The sequence below is a fragment of the Rhinatrema bivittatum genome, chromosome 2 (genome assembly GCF_901001135.1).
Source record: "Rhinatrema bivittatum chromosome 2, aRhiBiv1.1, whole genome shotgun sequence".
Classification (NCBI taxonomy): domain Eukaryota; kingdom Metazoa; phylum Chordata; class Amphibia; order Gymnophiona; family Rhinatrematidae; genus Rhinatrema; species Rhinatrema bivittatum.
The window spans coordinates 585,093,363-585,111,194 of record NC_042616.1 but is presented as its reverse complement, the minus strand read 5'-3'; the positions used below and the strand labels follow the sequence as shown (position 1 = coordinate 585,111,194).

The window sequence follows — 17,832 nt, the reverse complement described above, 5'->3', positions numbered from 1 at the left end:
ACTGTCGAGTCACTATCTTTTCTAATATTTTTGCAAGAAAAGGAACATTAGGGACTGGCCTATAATTAGCACAGTCAGAAACTTTCAGGAAAGGCTTATTCAAAATAAGATTAATAGAAGCACTCTTTCTTCACACAAAGAGCCATTAACAATACTCAGCAAAAAGCACTAATTTTCCTCTGACTGATCTTTCACCAGCTTTGCAGAGCAAAGGTCTAACCCACAAAAAGTGGATCTAATCATACTGTTTTTTAAACTCGAACAAAGAAGCACTTAAGTTCATAGTGTCATCCAACCCACAACTTACAGTTACCATATACCTCTGCCCATGAAAACTGCCTGTTTTTCTACCAGGACCTGTGTTATCAGCCACCTTAGATACAAAAAAGAGGCAAAGGACTCACATTCAGGTACTTCCGAAGCATTATTATTTCTAATTATGCCATCTCTCAACAACTTCTTCACAATAAACATCTCCCAAGGACCGTTATCCATACTGGATCAGACCAAAGGTACAGCAAACCCAGCATCCTGTTTCCAATCCAGATCGCAAATACCTAGCACAGGGGTCGGGAACCTTTTTGGCTGAGAGAGCCATGAATGCCACATATTTTAAAATGTAATTCCATGAGAGCCATACAAGACCTACCAAATTAATTTACCACAATCCCCCACCCTCCTGATGCCCCCCCAATACCTCCAAAATTAATTTACTACAATCCCCTACCCTCCTGACCCCCCCAAGACCTGCCAAAAGTCCCTGGTGGTCCAGCGGTGGTCCAGGAGCGGTCCGGGAGCGATCTCCTGGTCTTGGGCTGTCGGCTGCCAATAGTCAAAATGGCACCGACGGCCCTTTGCCCTCACTATGTCACTGGGGTCGACATAGTGAGGGCAAAGGGCCGTCGGCTGCCAGTAATCAAAATGGCGTCGACGGCCCTTTGCCCTTACATATGTCACAGGGGCTACCACTGCCATTGGTCGACCCCAGTGACATAGTGAGGGCAAAGGGCCGTCTGCGCCATTTTGACTACTGGCAGCCGACAGCCCAAGTCCAGGAGATCGCTCCCGGACCGCTCCTGGACCCCCGCTGGACCACCAGGGACTTTTGGCAGGTCTTGGGAGGGTGGGGGGTTGTAGTAAATTAATTTTGGAGTCTTGGGGGGCATCAGGAGGGTGGAGGGTTTTGTTAGATTTTTACTTTTTTATTAAAGATTTGTCTGCGAGCCAGATGCAGCCATCAAAAGAGCCACATCTGGCTCGCGAGCCATTGGTTCCCGACCCCTGACCTAGCAGGATACCAAAAGGTTGATGGATGGCATGCTGCTTATCCCAGGGATAAGCAGTGGATCTCCCCAAGTTTACCTTAATAATGGTTATGGACTTTTCTTCCAGGAACTTGTCAAACCTTTTTTAAACTCAGCTACAATAAAAGCTTTTATCATCCTGCAGCAACGAATTCCAGAGCTTAATTACATAGAGTAAAAAACAATCTCCTAGACCTTGTACTTTTTGAAAGCATAAACAACCAATTTGTGTTTACCCATTCCTCTCTACTCATTTTACAGACCTTTATTATACCTCCCCTCAACAATCTCTTCTCCAACCTGAATAGCCCTAAACTCTTTACACTTTTCTTGTAGGGGAATTGTTCCATCCCTTTTATCATTTTGGTCATCCTTCTCTGTAGCTTCCCTAATTCTGCTATATCGTTTTTGAGATGTGGTGACCAGAACTGTACATAATACTGAAGGTGTGGTCGCACCATGGAGTGAAACAGAGGCAATATGATATTCTCTGTTTTATTCTCCATTCCTTTCTTAATTGCTAGCACTCTATTTGCTTTCTTGGCCGCCATACACTAAGCAGAAATGTTCTCTCTTTTTTTGTGTTTAAATATTTTTATTATTATGCATATAACAAAAACAAAAAGAATAAACAGACAAAACAGTGGATGATATATACACAAAAAAGGTACTACAAGATAAATGTACAAAGCGATATATTGGGGCCCAAACTTTCTTAGAAAAAAGAATACAACCAGTACGATCAACTGCAGCTATTTCATATTTTGAGTATTGCAGCACTAAATTCCACCACATGATCATATGCAAAGTTGTATTATCTTTACATTGAGATAAAATTTGGTGCAAGGCAATAGAAATCAGAAAGTCAAACACATATTCCCATTTTGATAAAGAGGAAGACAATACAAGAGATTTCCAAATGACAATAGGGTAGGACAGAGTGTCTTGAATAGAAAAAAAAATATATCACCAATATGTCTCCAGATTAAAGACCAGTAATCATAAATTAGAGCAAAAAAAAAAACATAGGACAATGTACCTTTTTCGAGCCTAGAAGACCAGCAAATATCATCCCCACCTAGTTTGAGTTTCTCCTTCTTAACTGGGGTCCATAATGCATGATGAGCAATAAATTATAAAGCTTGATAAACAGAGGCAGATTAACTAAGCAAAGAATTTCAACATATTTATGATGATGCAGAGATCCCTTTTCCTGGGTGGTGACTCAATATATAACCTTGCATCATGTAGCTATGATTTGGGTTGCTCCTCCCTACATACGTCACTGTGCACTTGTCCACATTAAATGTCATCTGCCATTTGGCTGCCTGGTCTCCTATGTCCTTCTTGCAATTCTTCAGAATCCTCATGTAATTTAACAATTCTGATTAATTTAGCTGAAAATTTGATCACCTCGCTTGATGTTCCCATCTCTAGGTCATTTATAACTATGCTAAAAAGCAGTGGTACCCAGAAAAGATCCCTGGGCCCTCCACTCTTACCCTTCTTCATTGAGAAAACTGACCATTTAGAACTATTTTCCTTTTTCAATCTTTTAATCAGTTCTCAGCCCACAATAGAACACTGCCTCCTATCCCATGACTTCATTTTTCAAGAGTCTCATGAGGCACTTTGTCAAATGCTTCTGAAAATCCAGATACACTATATCAACTGACTCACCTTTATCCATGTTTTTTCACACGTTCAAAAAATGTAGCAGACTGGTGAAGTAAGACTTCCTTTGGTTAAATCAATGTTGGCTTTGTCCCATTAAACTATAACTATGTTTACTAATTTTGATCTTTATAATAGTTTCAATCATTTTGTTCGACACAGACATCAGGCTCACTGGTCTCCAGTTTCTTAGATCAACTCTGGAACCCTTTTCAAAAATTGTCATTACATCGGCCACTCTTTAATCTTCAGGTATAGTTAGCTAATTTTAATGATAGTTTACAAATTACTAATAGTAGGTCTGCAATTTCATTTTTCAATTCTTTCAGCACTCTGGGATGGATACCATATGGTTCAAGTGATTTGCTACTCTCTAGTTTATCAATTTGCCCTATTGAATCCTCCAGGTTCACTGAGATTTGTTTCAGTTCCTCTGAATCACCACCTTTAAATATCACTTTTGGCATGGGTATCTGTCTTACATCTTCCTCAGTAAATATCAAAGCAAAGAATTTATTTAGTCTCTATGCTACGGCCTTATCTTAGTGCCTCTTTTAACCTTTGATCATCGAATGGTCCAACTGACTCTCTTGCAGGCTTTTTGCTTCAAATATACCTGAAAATGATTTTATTATGGGTTTTTGCTTCCACAGCAAGCTTCTTTGTAAATTCTGTCTTTGCTTTCCCTATCAATGCTTTGAATCTGCTAGTGCTTCTGCTGTTTCCTGTTATTCATTTGATCACTTTTCCATGCTGGCAGTCATTTGGCCTGCTTGCCACCCTTTTTTTAATGTGTGGAATACATGTAGTCTAGGCTTCTAAGATGGTATTTTTAAACAATGTCCATGCCTGATAAAAACTCATAACCTCTGCAGTTGCTGCTTTCCATTTTTTTCCTATTTTCACCATAATCTCCCATTTGAAAGTTAAATGCTATCACAGTAGATTTCTTTAGTGTCCTCCCTCCAATTATCAAGTCAAACTGAATAAGATTATGATCACTATTGCCAAATGGCCCAGATACCATTATCTCTCGCACCAAATCACGTGTTTCACTAAGAATTAGGTCTAAAATATTCTCCGCTCTTGTTGATTCTTGTACCAGCTGCTCCATGTAGCAGTCATTTATTTCAACGAGCAACTTTACTTCCTTAGCATGTCCTTTAGTGACATATACCTAGTCAATATAGTGGGGGCAAAAAGGGGAATTAGACTCAGATGACAGCCAATGCTGGGTCCCGATTTCTATGGTCTGGGGCACTGATAGACATTAGGGAAAAAGCCCGCCTCTATATGTTTTATATTGAAAGCCAAGGACCATTTATTAGCCACCCTCTGGGCTGACTGATGAGCAAGCTAACTGGTTTGGGAGTTGGAATGAAAATGTATAAACTGGGTAAGAAATTGGTTCAGCAACAGAACTGTCAATGGGGTCAACTCTGGGGAAGGGAAAGTGATTATCAGGTTGCCATAATAATCAGTGCTAGGTCCAGGCATCTTTGATGTTTTTATATGTGGCATATGTGGTGAAAGGTTCTATATATGCATTCTGAGCAAGGAGCTCCTAGCCTTCAGAGAACAAGTCTATTCTCTGGAGGATAGAGTGGCATACCTGCAGAAGCTAAGAGAGTATACAGAGGAAACCTTCAGGGACATAGTAAAGCAGTCCCAAGTTTACTCTGGCAGTTCCCGTGCTGCCTTGGAAGAGAAAAGTCACCTAGAAGGAGAGCATCATCTTGGTGTGACAGAAAGCAATCCTGTAGCTAGGACTTGACCTCAAAGTAATACAATATACTCGCACACTGAGGATGCTCCTCCAGGGGCATGTGCCCAGAAAGGAAGGGTTAGGGCATCCCTTGTAGTTGGTGATTTGAACATTAAGAATGTAGATAATTGGGTGGCTGGTAGACATGAGGATCCCTTTATAACTTGCCTGCCTGGGGCGAAGGTAACAGACCTTACGCATCATCTCGATTAGATTTTAGACAGTGCTGGGGAGGAGCTGGCTGTCTAGGTACATGTGCATACCTGTGGCATAGGGAGGGTGCTGGAAGCCAAATTTAGGATTTTAGGAAAAAAGTTGAAATCTAGAACTTCCAGGGTAACATTCTCAGAAATTCTCCTTGTTCCACCCATAGGACCTCAGAGACAGACTGAGCTCCAGAATGTCAATGCATGGATGAGACAATGGTGCAGGGAAGATGGTTTTAGGTTTATTAAGAACTGGGCAACATTTTGGAGAATGGGGGTGGCTTTTCCGAAAGGATGGGCTCTACCTTAACCAGAGTAGATCCAGGCTGCTGGAAGTAACCTTTAAAAAGGAGAGAGAGTAGATTTTACACGATATCATGGGGGAAAGCCGACAATCACTCAGTAGTGCATAATTTGAAATCATGTATCTTTGAAGGATACTAACAAAACAGGGAAGTTGGGCATCCCGAAAAGACAGTTTGCAATGAATGCTAAAGTAGCCTTGGATTTTTTAAAAGTAAAGAGCAGATAGAGCAGAAAAATTCCAAAATTACCCCTATTAGTTGATAAGCAGGTTATTAAGACGAACAAAAAATATACTTTGAAATGTCGAAGCAAATGCTATAAGTGCAAAAGATAAGATGGGATAATTAGAATGTATAACACTGAATGATGAGGTAAATAGAATTGCTATCTCAGAGTCCTGCTGGAAGGAGGAAAACCAATGGGACACTGATACCATTGCAATAATAAGATGGATCAAATTGGGGAAGAGGTGGTACTATATATTAGAGGGCATAGAGACAAGATATAGCAGTGGGGGTGTACTAATGTCCAGATGGCCAGAATGGACAGAGACAATGAAATGCTAACAAAAATTAGGGACGTTTAACAAAATTATACTCTAGAACAAGGGTGGGATAGTAAAGATATGAGAGACATTTAAGTACCTCCAAGGTATCAATGCATAGGATGTGGGCCTCTTTCAATAAAAGAGATGCTAGAGCAAAGGGGTCATGGGATGAGGGTGAAAGGGGTAGGAGTAATCTAAGGAAATATTTCTTTATAGAAAGGTTGTCTAGCACATAGAACAGCCTTCCAGTGGAGGTGTGTAGACAAGGACAATATCCGATTTCTAGATAGCATGGGACAAGCAAAAGGGATCTCTGAGGAAGTGGTAGGGATAGTAAAGCTGAGCATTTGGTGTGGATGTTAAGACTAGATAGGCCATAAGGTCTTTTTCTGCTGTCACATTTTTCAAAGGTTTTTGTTAGATCCAGATAGGCTACATATATTGCAAACTTCCTGATCACTTTAAAGAACTCAAATCAATTTAGCAATTTTTTTCTCCCTTATGAAATATTGGTTGCGATTCTGCAGCCCATTAGCTTCAAGGCACTTTTTATTGCATTTTATTTATATGATTTGTCATTTATGTATATTAAGCCAACATTTTTCTCAATAAATAATTTTAAAATGAAAACTATTATATTTCAGTTATCAGAATTTGTACAAGCTTGGAACTGCAAAATAAAGCACACAAGTTCAGAGTAAAAAAGCTAAATAAAAAGGGATAGAAAATAGAAGGTGTAATTAAACTGACACAAACTAGCTTTGGATAGCATGCTATAATCAATTGGGTTGCAGCCCTGGATGATTAAGAAATCATCTAAACTAGATTACGCATCCATAAATTGCACCCTTATGTGCAATATGCCTTAAAAATACTGCATTTGTGTAATATTAAAATATACCAGGCTAGTATCTGCTCTAGGTGTGCTGCCTGCCAAATCTAATCAATTCAGCCTTGACTAAACAGGAAGGGATTTCATCTCTAATCTTAACATGATTCAAACACAGACCTCTCTTCTGTAAAGAAAGAATTTATGCAATAAATGCTAGCGAACATTTAATATGCATTCGTGAACAGTGAACTACAAAAATTGTCTTTGATAATAATACAATACACACCCACTTTTGTTGAATACGGTTTTGGTTATGAAAGCAGTAAATAGCCACAGCAGCAGGCATTGAGTAAATCTGCAAAGTTTGGTTAACCTCTTGTTACATTTTATGCTCTGTTTGCTGGTCCAAACACATTTAAATCAAACTTGTGCAGCCAAGCAGTTTTAATTACAGAAGCAGACATGTAACAGTAAAATCTGTGCATTCTGATTAAGGATATAGAAAAATGTTAACATTTCCTGTAAGAGTTTCTCTTGGGTTCTCCAGTTTTAAATCTGAGTAATGTACGGTATATATGCATGCGAGTTTGTGTGTTTACATATGTGTTTTCATCTTAAATAGATAAACGAGTAATTAAAACTTACTTCGGATTTGCTTTTTGATCTCTTTAGCAGGGTCCAACCAATTCTGAAAATCGAAAAAAAAATACGTTTTTGTTTGTAACTATTTTCAACAGCATTTAAATCAAGATGTATCAAAGCTGAGTGAATAATTAGCATCTCTAGGACAAGATGGAAATGACTATTATATTTACAGAACTGTAAACTAAACATGGATTTTCTCTTACCTTCTTTTAACTGAAAATATAAAATAACTGCCTGCTCGTGTAATAGAATATTGAATCCAAAGAACAGTTTAACATCCAAGGATATTGTGGTAAGCAGGATTTTTCAAATCACAACTGCTGATCATACAAATATCTAACATACTATATACATTCTGCATGTAGCTTCTTTGACGTTCCTGTTGGCTAGTCTTATATATATTATATTTACAGTAATATATTATACAGTATATTATACAGTAATATATACAGTAATATATACAGTAATATTTACAGTAAAATCAGCATTGAGCAAACGAGCATTATCTTCAGCTGGACCCCACCAGTGGAACGCTCTCCCCCCAGATCTAAGACTAGAACCCAGTCATCAAGAGTTCAAAAAAAGACTGAAGACCTGGCTTTTCCAACAAGCCTTCCCAGATTCTCAATGATACTTAGACAAGAGGACTTCCTAAATAATAGTATCCCTAAATTATCGACATCTCACCAATTCCTACTATCAGGACTCCACAACTGCTCAATCAATTTTTGAATCCATAAGTTCACTATATTACTCTTATTGTATCTATATGGTAGATTTGACAGGTCATCTCTACTACGTTAAATAGTTAAATTGTATGTACATATTATATTATATTATATTTATTATTACTATGTTAAATTGACATCCGGTTTTATTGTTCCTTATGTTCTACAGTTCTATGTAAAGCCCCCATCCGCTGTTGGGCAGTTCATCGTTTTATGTAAACCGGAGTGATTTGTAATTCCCACAAGAACTTCGGTATATAAAAATTAAAAATAAATAAATAAATAAATATACCAACATATATCATTCATTTTTGAGTCAGTAACTTCCCACTACAAGCCCATAAATATGTCACAATTTAGAAATGAGGAGAGCACATGTCTCTTCCCACCCAGACACTATTTATTTATTTTATCAACTTTTCTATATCATCGTTCAGACATGCCATCACAACAGTTTACAAATTAAAAGTAAAATACAGGATTACATAAAATTAAGAAGTCAGACTTAATAATAATAAATAAGAGGATAAAAGGTACAAAACTCAAGCATAAAGCACATTAGTAAAATTTAAAATTTAGTGTTAATGAATAAAGGATAAAATATCAAAATTCTAACATAAAAGCACATAAAAGTAAAATAAAGCAGAAGTTGCTTACCTGTAACAGGTGTTCTCACAGGACAGCAGGATGTTAGTCCTCATTTATGGGTGACATCACAGGATGGAGCCCAATCACGGAACACTTTTGTCAAAGTTTCTAGAACTTTGACTGGCACCTACTGGGCATGCCCAGGATGGCACTAACCCTGCAGCCAGCAGGGGTCCCTCTTCAGTCTTGTTTAAAAGCTATAGTAAGTGCCAAAAAATAAAATAAGAAAATGTAACGAACCCAGCACCACGGGGTGGCGGACGGGTTGTGAGGACTAACTTCCTGCTGTCCTGTGAGAACACCTGTTACAGGTAAGCAACTTCTGCTTTCTCACAGGACAAGCAGGATGGTAGTCCTCACATATGGGTGAGTACCGAGCTGAGGATGTCTGAGAAATGCACCAAATGTACCCAAGTTGTGCAATAGGCACAAGGACTGGGATGGAAATTTGGTAGAGGGCATCCTGAACCCTAACGGGCAGGCGGAAGGGTGTTGGTACAACAAGTTGCAAATAGGTTGCGCAAGACAGACTGGCCAAAGATGGAATCTTGCCTTCCAGCCTTGTCTAAACAATAATGGGCTGTAAAGGTATGGAGAGAACTCCAGGTAGCAGCCCTACAAATATCAGGAAGCGGCACCGACCATAGGTGTGCTAATGAAGTTGCCGTGGCCCTGACAGAGTGTGCTTTAACACGGTCTTGAAGTGGTGTGCCTGCTTGCTGATAGCAAAAGGATATGCAGTCTGCTAACCAGGAGGAGAGAGTCTGCTTACCCACAGGTTGACCCAATCTGATAGGATGGAAAGAAACAAACAGTTGGGTGGATTTTCTGTGGGAAGCTGTATGGTCTAGATAGAATGGTAGAGCACGTTTACAGTCAAGGGTATGCAGAGCCTGTTCTCCTGGATTTGAATGGGGCCTGGGAAAGAAGGTGGGTAGTATAATGGATTGATTGATATGAAACTCCGATACTACCTTAGGCAAAAACTTAGGGTGAGTGCGGAGTACTACCCTATCATGCAGAAGTTTATTATAAGGCGGATAGGTGACTAAGGCCTGTAACTCACTAACTCTGCGAGCGGATGTGATTGCAGAGAGGAAAAATCACCTTCCATGTGAGATAGCAAAGATCACAAGATTGGAGAGGCTCAAATGGTGGTTTCATGAGCCAACCCAAAACCAGGTTGAGGTCCCAAGAAGGAGCCGGAGGGCGCAGTGGAAGTTTGAGGTGCAGCAAGCCCTTCAGAAAACATGTTACAAGGGGTTATACCAAAATGGGAACATCCCCAACACCTTTATGGAAGGCAGCTACTGCACTGACATGCATCCTGATGGAAGAAGTTTTTATACCTGATTCTGACAAGTGCCAGAGATAGTCTAGAAACTTCATAGTGGAACAAGTGAAAGGATCAAGGGACAGTGAGGAACACCATGACTTAAACCTGTTCCATTTGTAATAATATGATTTTCTCGTGGAAGGCTTTCATGAAGCAATCAGGACACGGGAAACTGGTTCTGAAAGGTTGAGTGGCTGAAGAATGAACCTTTCAACATCCAGGCAGTCAGGGACAAGGCCTGAAGATTGGGGTGGTGTAGGCACCTGTCGTTTGAGAAATCAGAAGTGGGTCCTTCCCCAGGGGAATGTGCCTGCGAATGGAGAGGTCCTGAAGAATCTGAAACCACACTTGGCTTGGCCAGTGAGGGGCTATCAGGATCATGCTTCCCTTGTCCTGACGTAACTTCACGAGAGTCTTTGAGAGAAGTGGAAGTGGAGGGAATGCATATAGGAGACCGGTTGCCCAAGAGAGAGAACACATTTCTTGGTAGTGAGTGTTGGCTGCGAGTGAGAGAGCAAAAGTTCTCTACTTTGCGGTTTTGAGGTGACGCAAAGAGGTCTATGTGGGGGTAACCCCAACGTTGGAATATTGAGTCCACTACTGAGGAGTTGAGGGACCACTCGTGCGGCTGAAAGGTGCAACTCAGCTTGTCTGCCAACACATTGCCCACTTCCGGCAAGTAGGTGGCCTTTAGGTACATCGAGTGGGAAAGGGCCTCCGCCCATATCTGTGCAGCTTCCTGACACAGGAGGTAGGAGCCCATTCCTCCTTGTTTGTTGATGTACCACATGGCCACCTGGTTGTCTGTCTGAATCAGGATGACCTGGTTGGAAAGGCAATCCTGAAACACCCTGAGAGCATATTTGATTGCTCGTAGTTCCAGGAAATTTATTTGGTGTTTGGCTTCCTCTGGAGACCAGGTGTCTTGAGTTTGCAAATTGGCAACATGTGCTCCCCAGCTGAGGTTGGAGGCATCAGTTGTAAGGGTTATTTGAGGGTCTGGAGCCTGGAAAGGAAGGCCTTGAAGGAGATTGGACTGATTCTTCCACCAAGCCAGAGATAAGCAAAGTGGGTTGGTGATGTGGACAATGGCTGACAGTGGTTGAGATGATTGTATCCACTGTGACCTTAGAGTCCACTGCATGACTCTTGGTGAGATGAGCCATTGGAGTGACATGTACCAAGGACACCATGTGTCCTAGCAACACTAAGAAGTGACGCACAGTTGAGTTTTCGAAACTGTAGTTGACGGGTGAGAGAAGTGAGAGTGAGAGCTCGTTCTCGAGGAAGAAATGCTTTTGCTTTGAAGGTGTCCAACTCTGTTCCTATGAATGATAGGGTTTGTGCTGGGACTAAGTTGGACTTTGGGTAATTGATAAGAAACCCTAGGGAGGCCAGGGTATGCAAGGTGAGCCGAAGGGACGTCAGAGCAGCTTGCTGGGTGGGAGCCCCGATCAACCACTCATCGAGGTAGGGGTAGACATGGACACCTTAAGTCCTGAGGAATGCTGCTACTACTACGAGACACTTGGTGAAGACTCCTGGTGCAGACGCCAGGCCGAATGGTAGCACTCTGTATTTATAGTGCTTTCGGCCTACCAGGAATCGCAGAAATTTGCGATGAGATGGAGTTATTGCGATGTGTGTGTAAGTGTGCTAGAGGTCTAGAGAGCAGAGCCAGACTTCCCTTTGCAGAAGGGGAAGGAGGGAACCCAAGAAAAGTTCTTTTCTCTTTATAGGTACTTGTTTAAGGCACGAAGGTCTAGTATTGGGCGTATGCCATCTAACTTTTTTTGGGATTAGAAAGTACCAGGAATAGAAGCCGAGGCCCTGTTGAGAGTAGGGCACTGGTTCGATTGCTCTGGATTGAAGGAGGAGGGAGACCACCTGATCTAGGAGTGGTGAGTGATCGGATGTTCCCCCACGTCAGCCGAGGTAGGGAGTCCGGCGGAATGGCAAGAAAGTTGAGATGATAGCCTTGAGTAATTATGGCAAGAACCCACTGGTCTGAGGTTATTGTGTGCCAGATGTTGCTGAAGTGGCACAATCGACCTCCCACTGGTATATGCAGTAGTGGAGGCTGAATGTTGCTCTCTAGGAAAGAGTCAAAAACCAGATGCTGGGCCTGGCTGAGGGGTTGTCTGTGGTTTTTGCCTGCGAGGTTGCCTGGACTTTCTGGTAAGGCTTAGTAGAGTGACCTTTGGATGGTGGAGGATAAGATTTCCTTTGGCGGTAGAAAGACTTTATGGGATCCTTTCTGAATGTTTGCTTAGCAGGATATTCAGAAGGCAACAAGGAGAGTTGGCAAAGAGTCTAATGGTGATCCTTGAACTGTGCCACTGCTTGTTGTATCTGTTCACTAAAAAGATTGTCACCAGTGCAAGCCAAGTCAGATAGTCTGTCCTGGACCTCAGATCGTAAGTCCGAAGACTTTAGCCCAGGGGTGGGCAAGTCCGGTCCTCGAGGGCTGAAAAACCAGTCGGGTTTTCAGGATACCCCTAATGAATATGCATGAAATAGATTTGCATACAACTGAGGCAGTGTGTATGCAGGTCTCTCTCATGCATATTCATTAAGGATATCCTGAAAACCGACTGGTTTGCAGCCCTCGAGGACCGGAATTGCCCACCCCTGTTTAGCCAGACCCACCTGTTGCTGATACCCTGGAAGCAGTATCAAAAATATCATATGCTGATCTTATTTCATGTTTGCCCGCTTCTAATCCTTTCTGTCAGGGCATGTAATTGCTCTTGAGACTGCTGAGGCAGGGACTCAGCAAAGTCCTGTATTTGTTTAAGGACGACCTTGTTGCACTGGGTATTATAGAGTTGGTAAGAGGCAATGCGGGATATAAGCATTGATCCCTGAAAGACACGCCGACCTATGGAATGTTGAGACAGAAAAGTGACCACTGTCGAGGCCTCACTAACTGCACTGTTTGGCTCACTTCATGCTGGTTTCCTGCTTAATATCTATATGGCTCCACTAGGCTCTGATTTTGAGCCACGTGGGTATTGCACTTCCACGCTATCATGAGAAGAAAAATAAAAAAATAACAGTGCAAAAGAAGAGATGCAGCATGACAAACTCACAAAAATGTCCATAGCCACAGTGGCTGGGCATGGAGCAAGTAGGTGGACAGCATGACAGCAGAGTCGGCAAGGCCGCAATGGCAGATGGAAAAAGTATTGGCACGGAGGCTGTGTGGGTACTAATGTATTCCTTCCTTTCATCCTGCCCAAGCTGGCACGAGCAACGTATAACCCTCTTCTACTGGCAACCACAATGGGAAATAGAATTGCTTAACTGTAACAGGCATTTTCCGAGGACAGCAGGATGCAAGTCCTCCTATATGGGTGACATCATTGGATGGAGCCAGCATGGAATTTTGACCTCAAAGAATTCTAGAGCTTTCAAATATGCCCTACTGAACATGTGCAGCTGTAGTTATCACCCTGCCCCCTTAGGCAGAGTCCCTCAGTTCATGATATAGCTAATAAATGGAGAAACCAACTCCCAGGGGAGGTGGGTAAGTTTTGTGAGGACTACCATCCTGCTGTTCTCAGAGAACACCTGTTACAGTTAAGCAACTCTCCTTTCTCCGATGACAAGCAGGATGGTAGTCCTCACACACAGATGAATCTCCAAATAAGGGCTGCCTGAGTAGGACAAATTGGGGAACCCCCACAGTGCTGAAAGCATCACATTTCTCCCATTTGCCTGTGAGGCAGCTGACCCAAAAATGGGTCTAGGCAGGAAAAGTTTATTACACTACACTAGGTTTTTTACACTACACTAGGCAGGAAAAGTTTATTACACTACACTACGTTTGTTAAAGTAATTGTCTATTTTTATGTATTTTTAACATGCTTGTATATGATTTTATGAACTGTCTGTTAATATGTATTGCTACTTGTGTATGTGCAAATATGTAAACCGCCTAGACGGATAGCCCCCTACCCATTGTGCGGTATATAAGAATTTTAAATAAATAAATAAATAAATAAATAAATAAATAAATAAATAAAAAGAGTTGGATTTTGCAAAAGAAAACCATAGAACAGACAGACACAAATACCCCAATGCCTAGCAGGGGCGCCTAAGGCAGGGGCATGATGCCAAATTCGGCAAGAAGCATACTTTGCCTCACAGGACTACTACAGTCAGGATTTGGATCAGCGAACCTTGACTGCAAGATAGGTCTAGTTCCTTCTGGATACAGGAAAAGGCCTTTAGAATCAACCAAGAGGAGAACTCTAGGATGAAATCTGCATAGTTTCCTTTGATGTCACAAGACACCTGAAAAAAAACCCTACTGCGGTCAGAAAGCCCTCCAGAAAGAAACTGCAGACCATTAACATATGAAGGACTGAATGCCTTTGCAGAAGCATTCCCAATGATTGGTCAATAGGCACAATGGGCAGAAAACCCAAGCAACACTTGGGAGAAGCAGCAGCAATAGCAGCTAAGTCTGTGGCTGACCTTACTTGCCAACATACCCAAGACAGATGTAAAGAGTGTGAGAGGATGCAAAGCAATCCCTGAATGGGACTGCTACCCCAAAAACTCCCAAGTAGGAAGTTAAGTTAGAACTGAAGCTTAGTCACTCACCCTGTCAAAGGTAGGCCTAACCATCCACAGGATAGCTCAGGTGAGCAGGAAGGCATTTTGGTCAACCCAGTGAAGTATGAAAAACTAAAGGTAGTACTGGCCAGAACCTGGCAAAAGGACAAGGACAAATTGGTGTACCAATCCCTGCAAGTAAACACTAAGATATACCAAAAATGCCCTAGCTTTTTTCCCCTGCACCTCCAGAATTCTGACCAAAAGTTGGAAGGAGCAAAAAACACAATGAGGCAGATCCAGGGGCTGTCAGGATAAGAAAAAGCTGCTAGGAGTTTAACCCCCACCGCCCCTGGGATAGACCTCTCAACTTGTCAGGAACAGCCAAAACTGAGACACAACCTCCTAGGGAAGACATCAAGGGAACAGAAAGCAGGGATGCCGCAAGAATTAGAATTACGACAGGAACCATGTTTAACCCCCACCGCCCCTGGGATAGACCTCTCAACTTGTCAGGAACAGCCAAAACTGAGACACAACCTCCTAGGGAAGACATCAAGGGAACAGAAAGCAGGGATGCCGCAAGAATTAGAATTACGACAGGAACCATGTCTTCCAACCTTCAGGAAGAGACTTAAAACATGGCTGTTCATGAAAGCATTTCCGGACCCTTAATGATTCACTTCCATCAAATGCAGCAACACTGAGCATCTTCTATTAAACTGAAACAGACAATACCAACCAATCACTACAAGGTTTTACTTCTTGTTAAACTTTTTATCTCTCCTCTAACTCTAATCCCAGTTAGAATAACCCCTGTTTTATTGTAACTTTTTCTTCTATGCACTTGTTATACTTTTGTAATGTATACTCTTACGTTTTAGCTATGTACGTTATAATGTATTGCTCACCCCTTGTTTTATGTAAACCGACATGATACGAACTTCCGTGAATGCCGGTATAGAAAAACACAAATAAATAAATAAAATAAAATAAATAAGTGCAATCCCTCGTAGAAACAGGATTCCTTTACCGACCTGACAACCCAAAGGGTACCAGGGCAGGGTTGGCCTGATCTCAGAACAGACTGTCCAACAATCTGGCGTAGGTATCAATACCCAAGGCCAGATACAGACAAGAAAGCTGATACCTTGTCACGATGATGGCAGTTCCACTATTTTTGGCATGGTACAGGCTAAGAGAATGCCGCCTAAGGTGCGTGGAAGAGTATACGACCCCCACCATTCCCGACCATGGATATGTCATGAGAATCAACTAGTCTGGCATTGTCAGGGAAACTCCTTTTCTCAGATGATCCTCCTGCAACCACCACTGCAGACTGAGTTCCAATGAGACAGCAGGGAGCACTGAAGAGGATCCATATGCACTCTTGCCCACGGCACCACTTCCAGGGTTGTTGCCAAACAGAGTACCTGAAGATAGGACCACACTGTCAGGCATATAGTGTTCAATAAAAGACACCTGCAATCTCAACTTCTCAATCTGAGCTTCTGGCAGGAAAATTTTGCATTGCCTTGTGTCAAACTGAACACCCTGATACTCCAATGACTGAGAAGGCTGAAGACTGCTTTTGGCTGTGTTCACTACCCAACCAAGCTCCTGCAACAAGGAGATCACCTTGTGGGTCACCAGGCAGCTCTCTTCCAGAGGCTTGGCTCGAATCAGCCAGTCGTCCAAATATGGGTGTACTAAGATCTCATCCTTTCTAAACTCTGCTGCCACCATCATCATAACCTTGGGAAAACATTCTAGAAGCGGTGGCTAGACCAAAAGGCATCACCCAAAGCTGATAATGGCGCCCCAGCACCATGCAATGTAGAAAATTGGAAGGAAATATGGAAGAAAGCCTTGGACAGATCCAGAGAAATCAGATATTCCCCTGACTGCATGGCCATTATCACCAAGTGCAAGGTTTCCATGTAAAAATGAGTCACTCGCAAATGATTGTTGACTACTTTGAGATCCAGGATGGGACAAAAGGAACCCTTCTTCTTGGGCACAACAAAATAAATGAAATATCATCCCGTACTTTCCTGAAACATAGGCACTGGAACCACAACCCTCAGCCTGCTTCTTCTGCAGGGAGTGGCAAGAAGACACCATGAAGACATCCTGAGGAACTCTGCAAAATTCGAACACATATCCTTCTCGATTCACCTCCAGGACCCACTGATACAATGTGATCTTGACCCACCTCTGATAAAAGAGAGAGAGAGACGTCCCCCTATCTCTTCTTTCTGAGAGTGGTCAGCAAACCATTGTGAGGCTTGGGAGGATCCGCCACCCATGCCTGTGCCTCCCTTGGCTTGTCTGGGATGAAAGGACAGACTTTCTGAAAGGCCAAGTCCTCTGTAAGGTTGATCCTCTCTAGTGACATAACTGCTTGGAACCTCTAAGTTGACCCCTCATACCAAAGGGGTGCTGCAACTGCTTCTTTTCCTCTGGCACCCGAGGAACCAGAGATTCACCCCACTTACTGGGCAATTTCTTCAACTCGCTCCCAAACAAGAAGGAATCTTTAAAGGGAAACTTCGTAAGGTTAGCTTTGGAGGTCACATCGGCTGACCAATTATGCAGCCATAATTGATGTCTGGCCGCTATTACCAAAGCCCAAAGCCACTCCCTTAGCTGAGGTATAGACCAAATTGCAGCCCACATCTGCTAAAAAGTCGGAGGTTCCATAACTGTCCTGGAATTCACCCCAGAATCATCAACCTCCTGAGAGAGAAGCAGACAAAAGTGACTAACCACTGTCATTATCACTGCTTCAAATGTTTGTTTGAGGATGGCCTAAATTCTCCTATCATGCACATCAAGGTCGCTCCTCCCTCCATGGGAATAGTTGTCTGCTTAGAGATGGCACAGACCAGCACATCCACTTTTGGAAAATGCAAAAGCTCTCTCACTGCTGAATCCAGGGGGTACAGGCTTTCCGATGTCCGACCCCCTTTGAAATTTGCCTCCGGAGATTCCCATTAAAGATCAATCAATTCTTGAATGGCTTCCATAATAGGGAAAAATCAAGAGGCTTTACACAAAGAAACCAAAATGGGATTCTACTTTTACTCAGATATGAAATCTGCCCCAGGTACTCCCAGTATTTTCAAGGTCTGGGAAATCAGGGCTGGCAATACATCTCTATGAAAGAACCACAACACGGTCTGATACAGTTCTAGGCCCGGAGGAATTTCTCCAAATTCCAGGGAGTCAGGATCTGCCTCATCATTAATGCTATCTAGGTTCCTGTCAGGAATACC

The 17,832-nt window shown here is 42.3% G+C and overlaps 1 protein-coding gene across 17 annotated transcripts in view; it reads right to left on the bottom strand.

Annotated features, from left to right (window-relative positions):
- The window catches only part of EPB41L3 (erythrocyte membrane protein band 4.1 like 3), a 459,693-nt gene that overhangs the window by 175,958 nt on the left and 265,903 nt on the right, over positions 1–17,832 (bottom strand). For all 17 annotated transcript variants that reach the window (XM_029591057.1, XM_029591046.1, XM_029591044.1 and 14 more), the window contains exon 5: positions 7,280–7,322. In XM_029591057.1, coding sequence (XP_029446917.1) covers positions 7,280–7,322 — 43 coding nt within the window. The remainder of the gene's footprint in view (positions 1–7,279; positions 7,323–17,832) is intronic.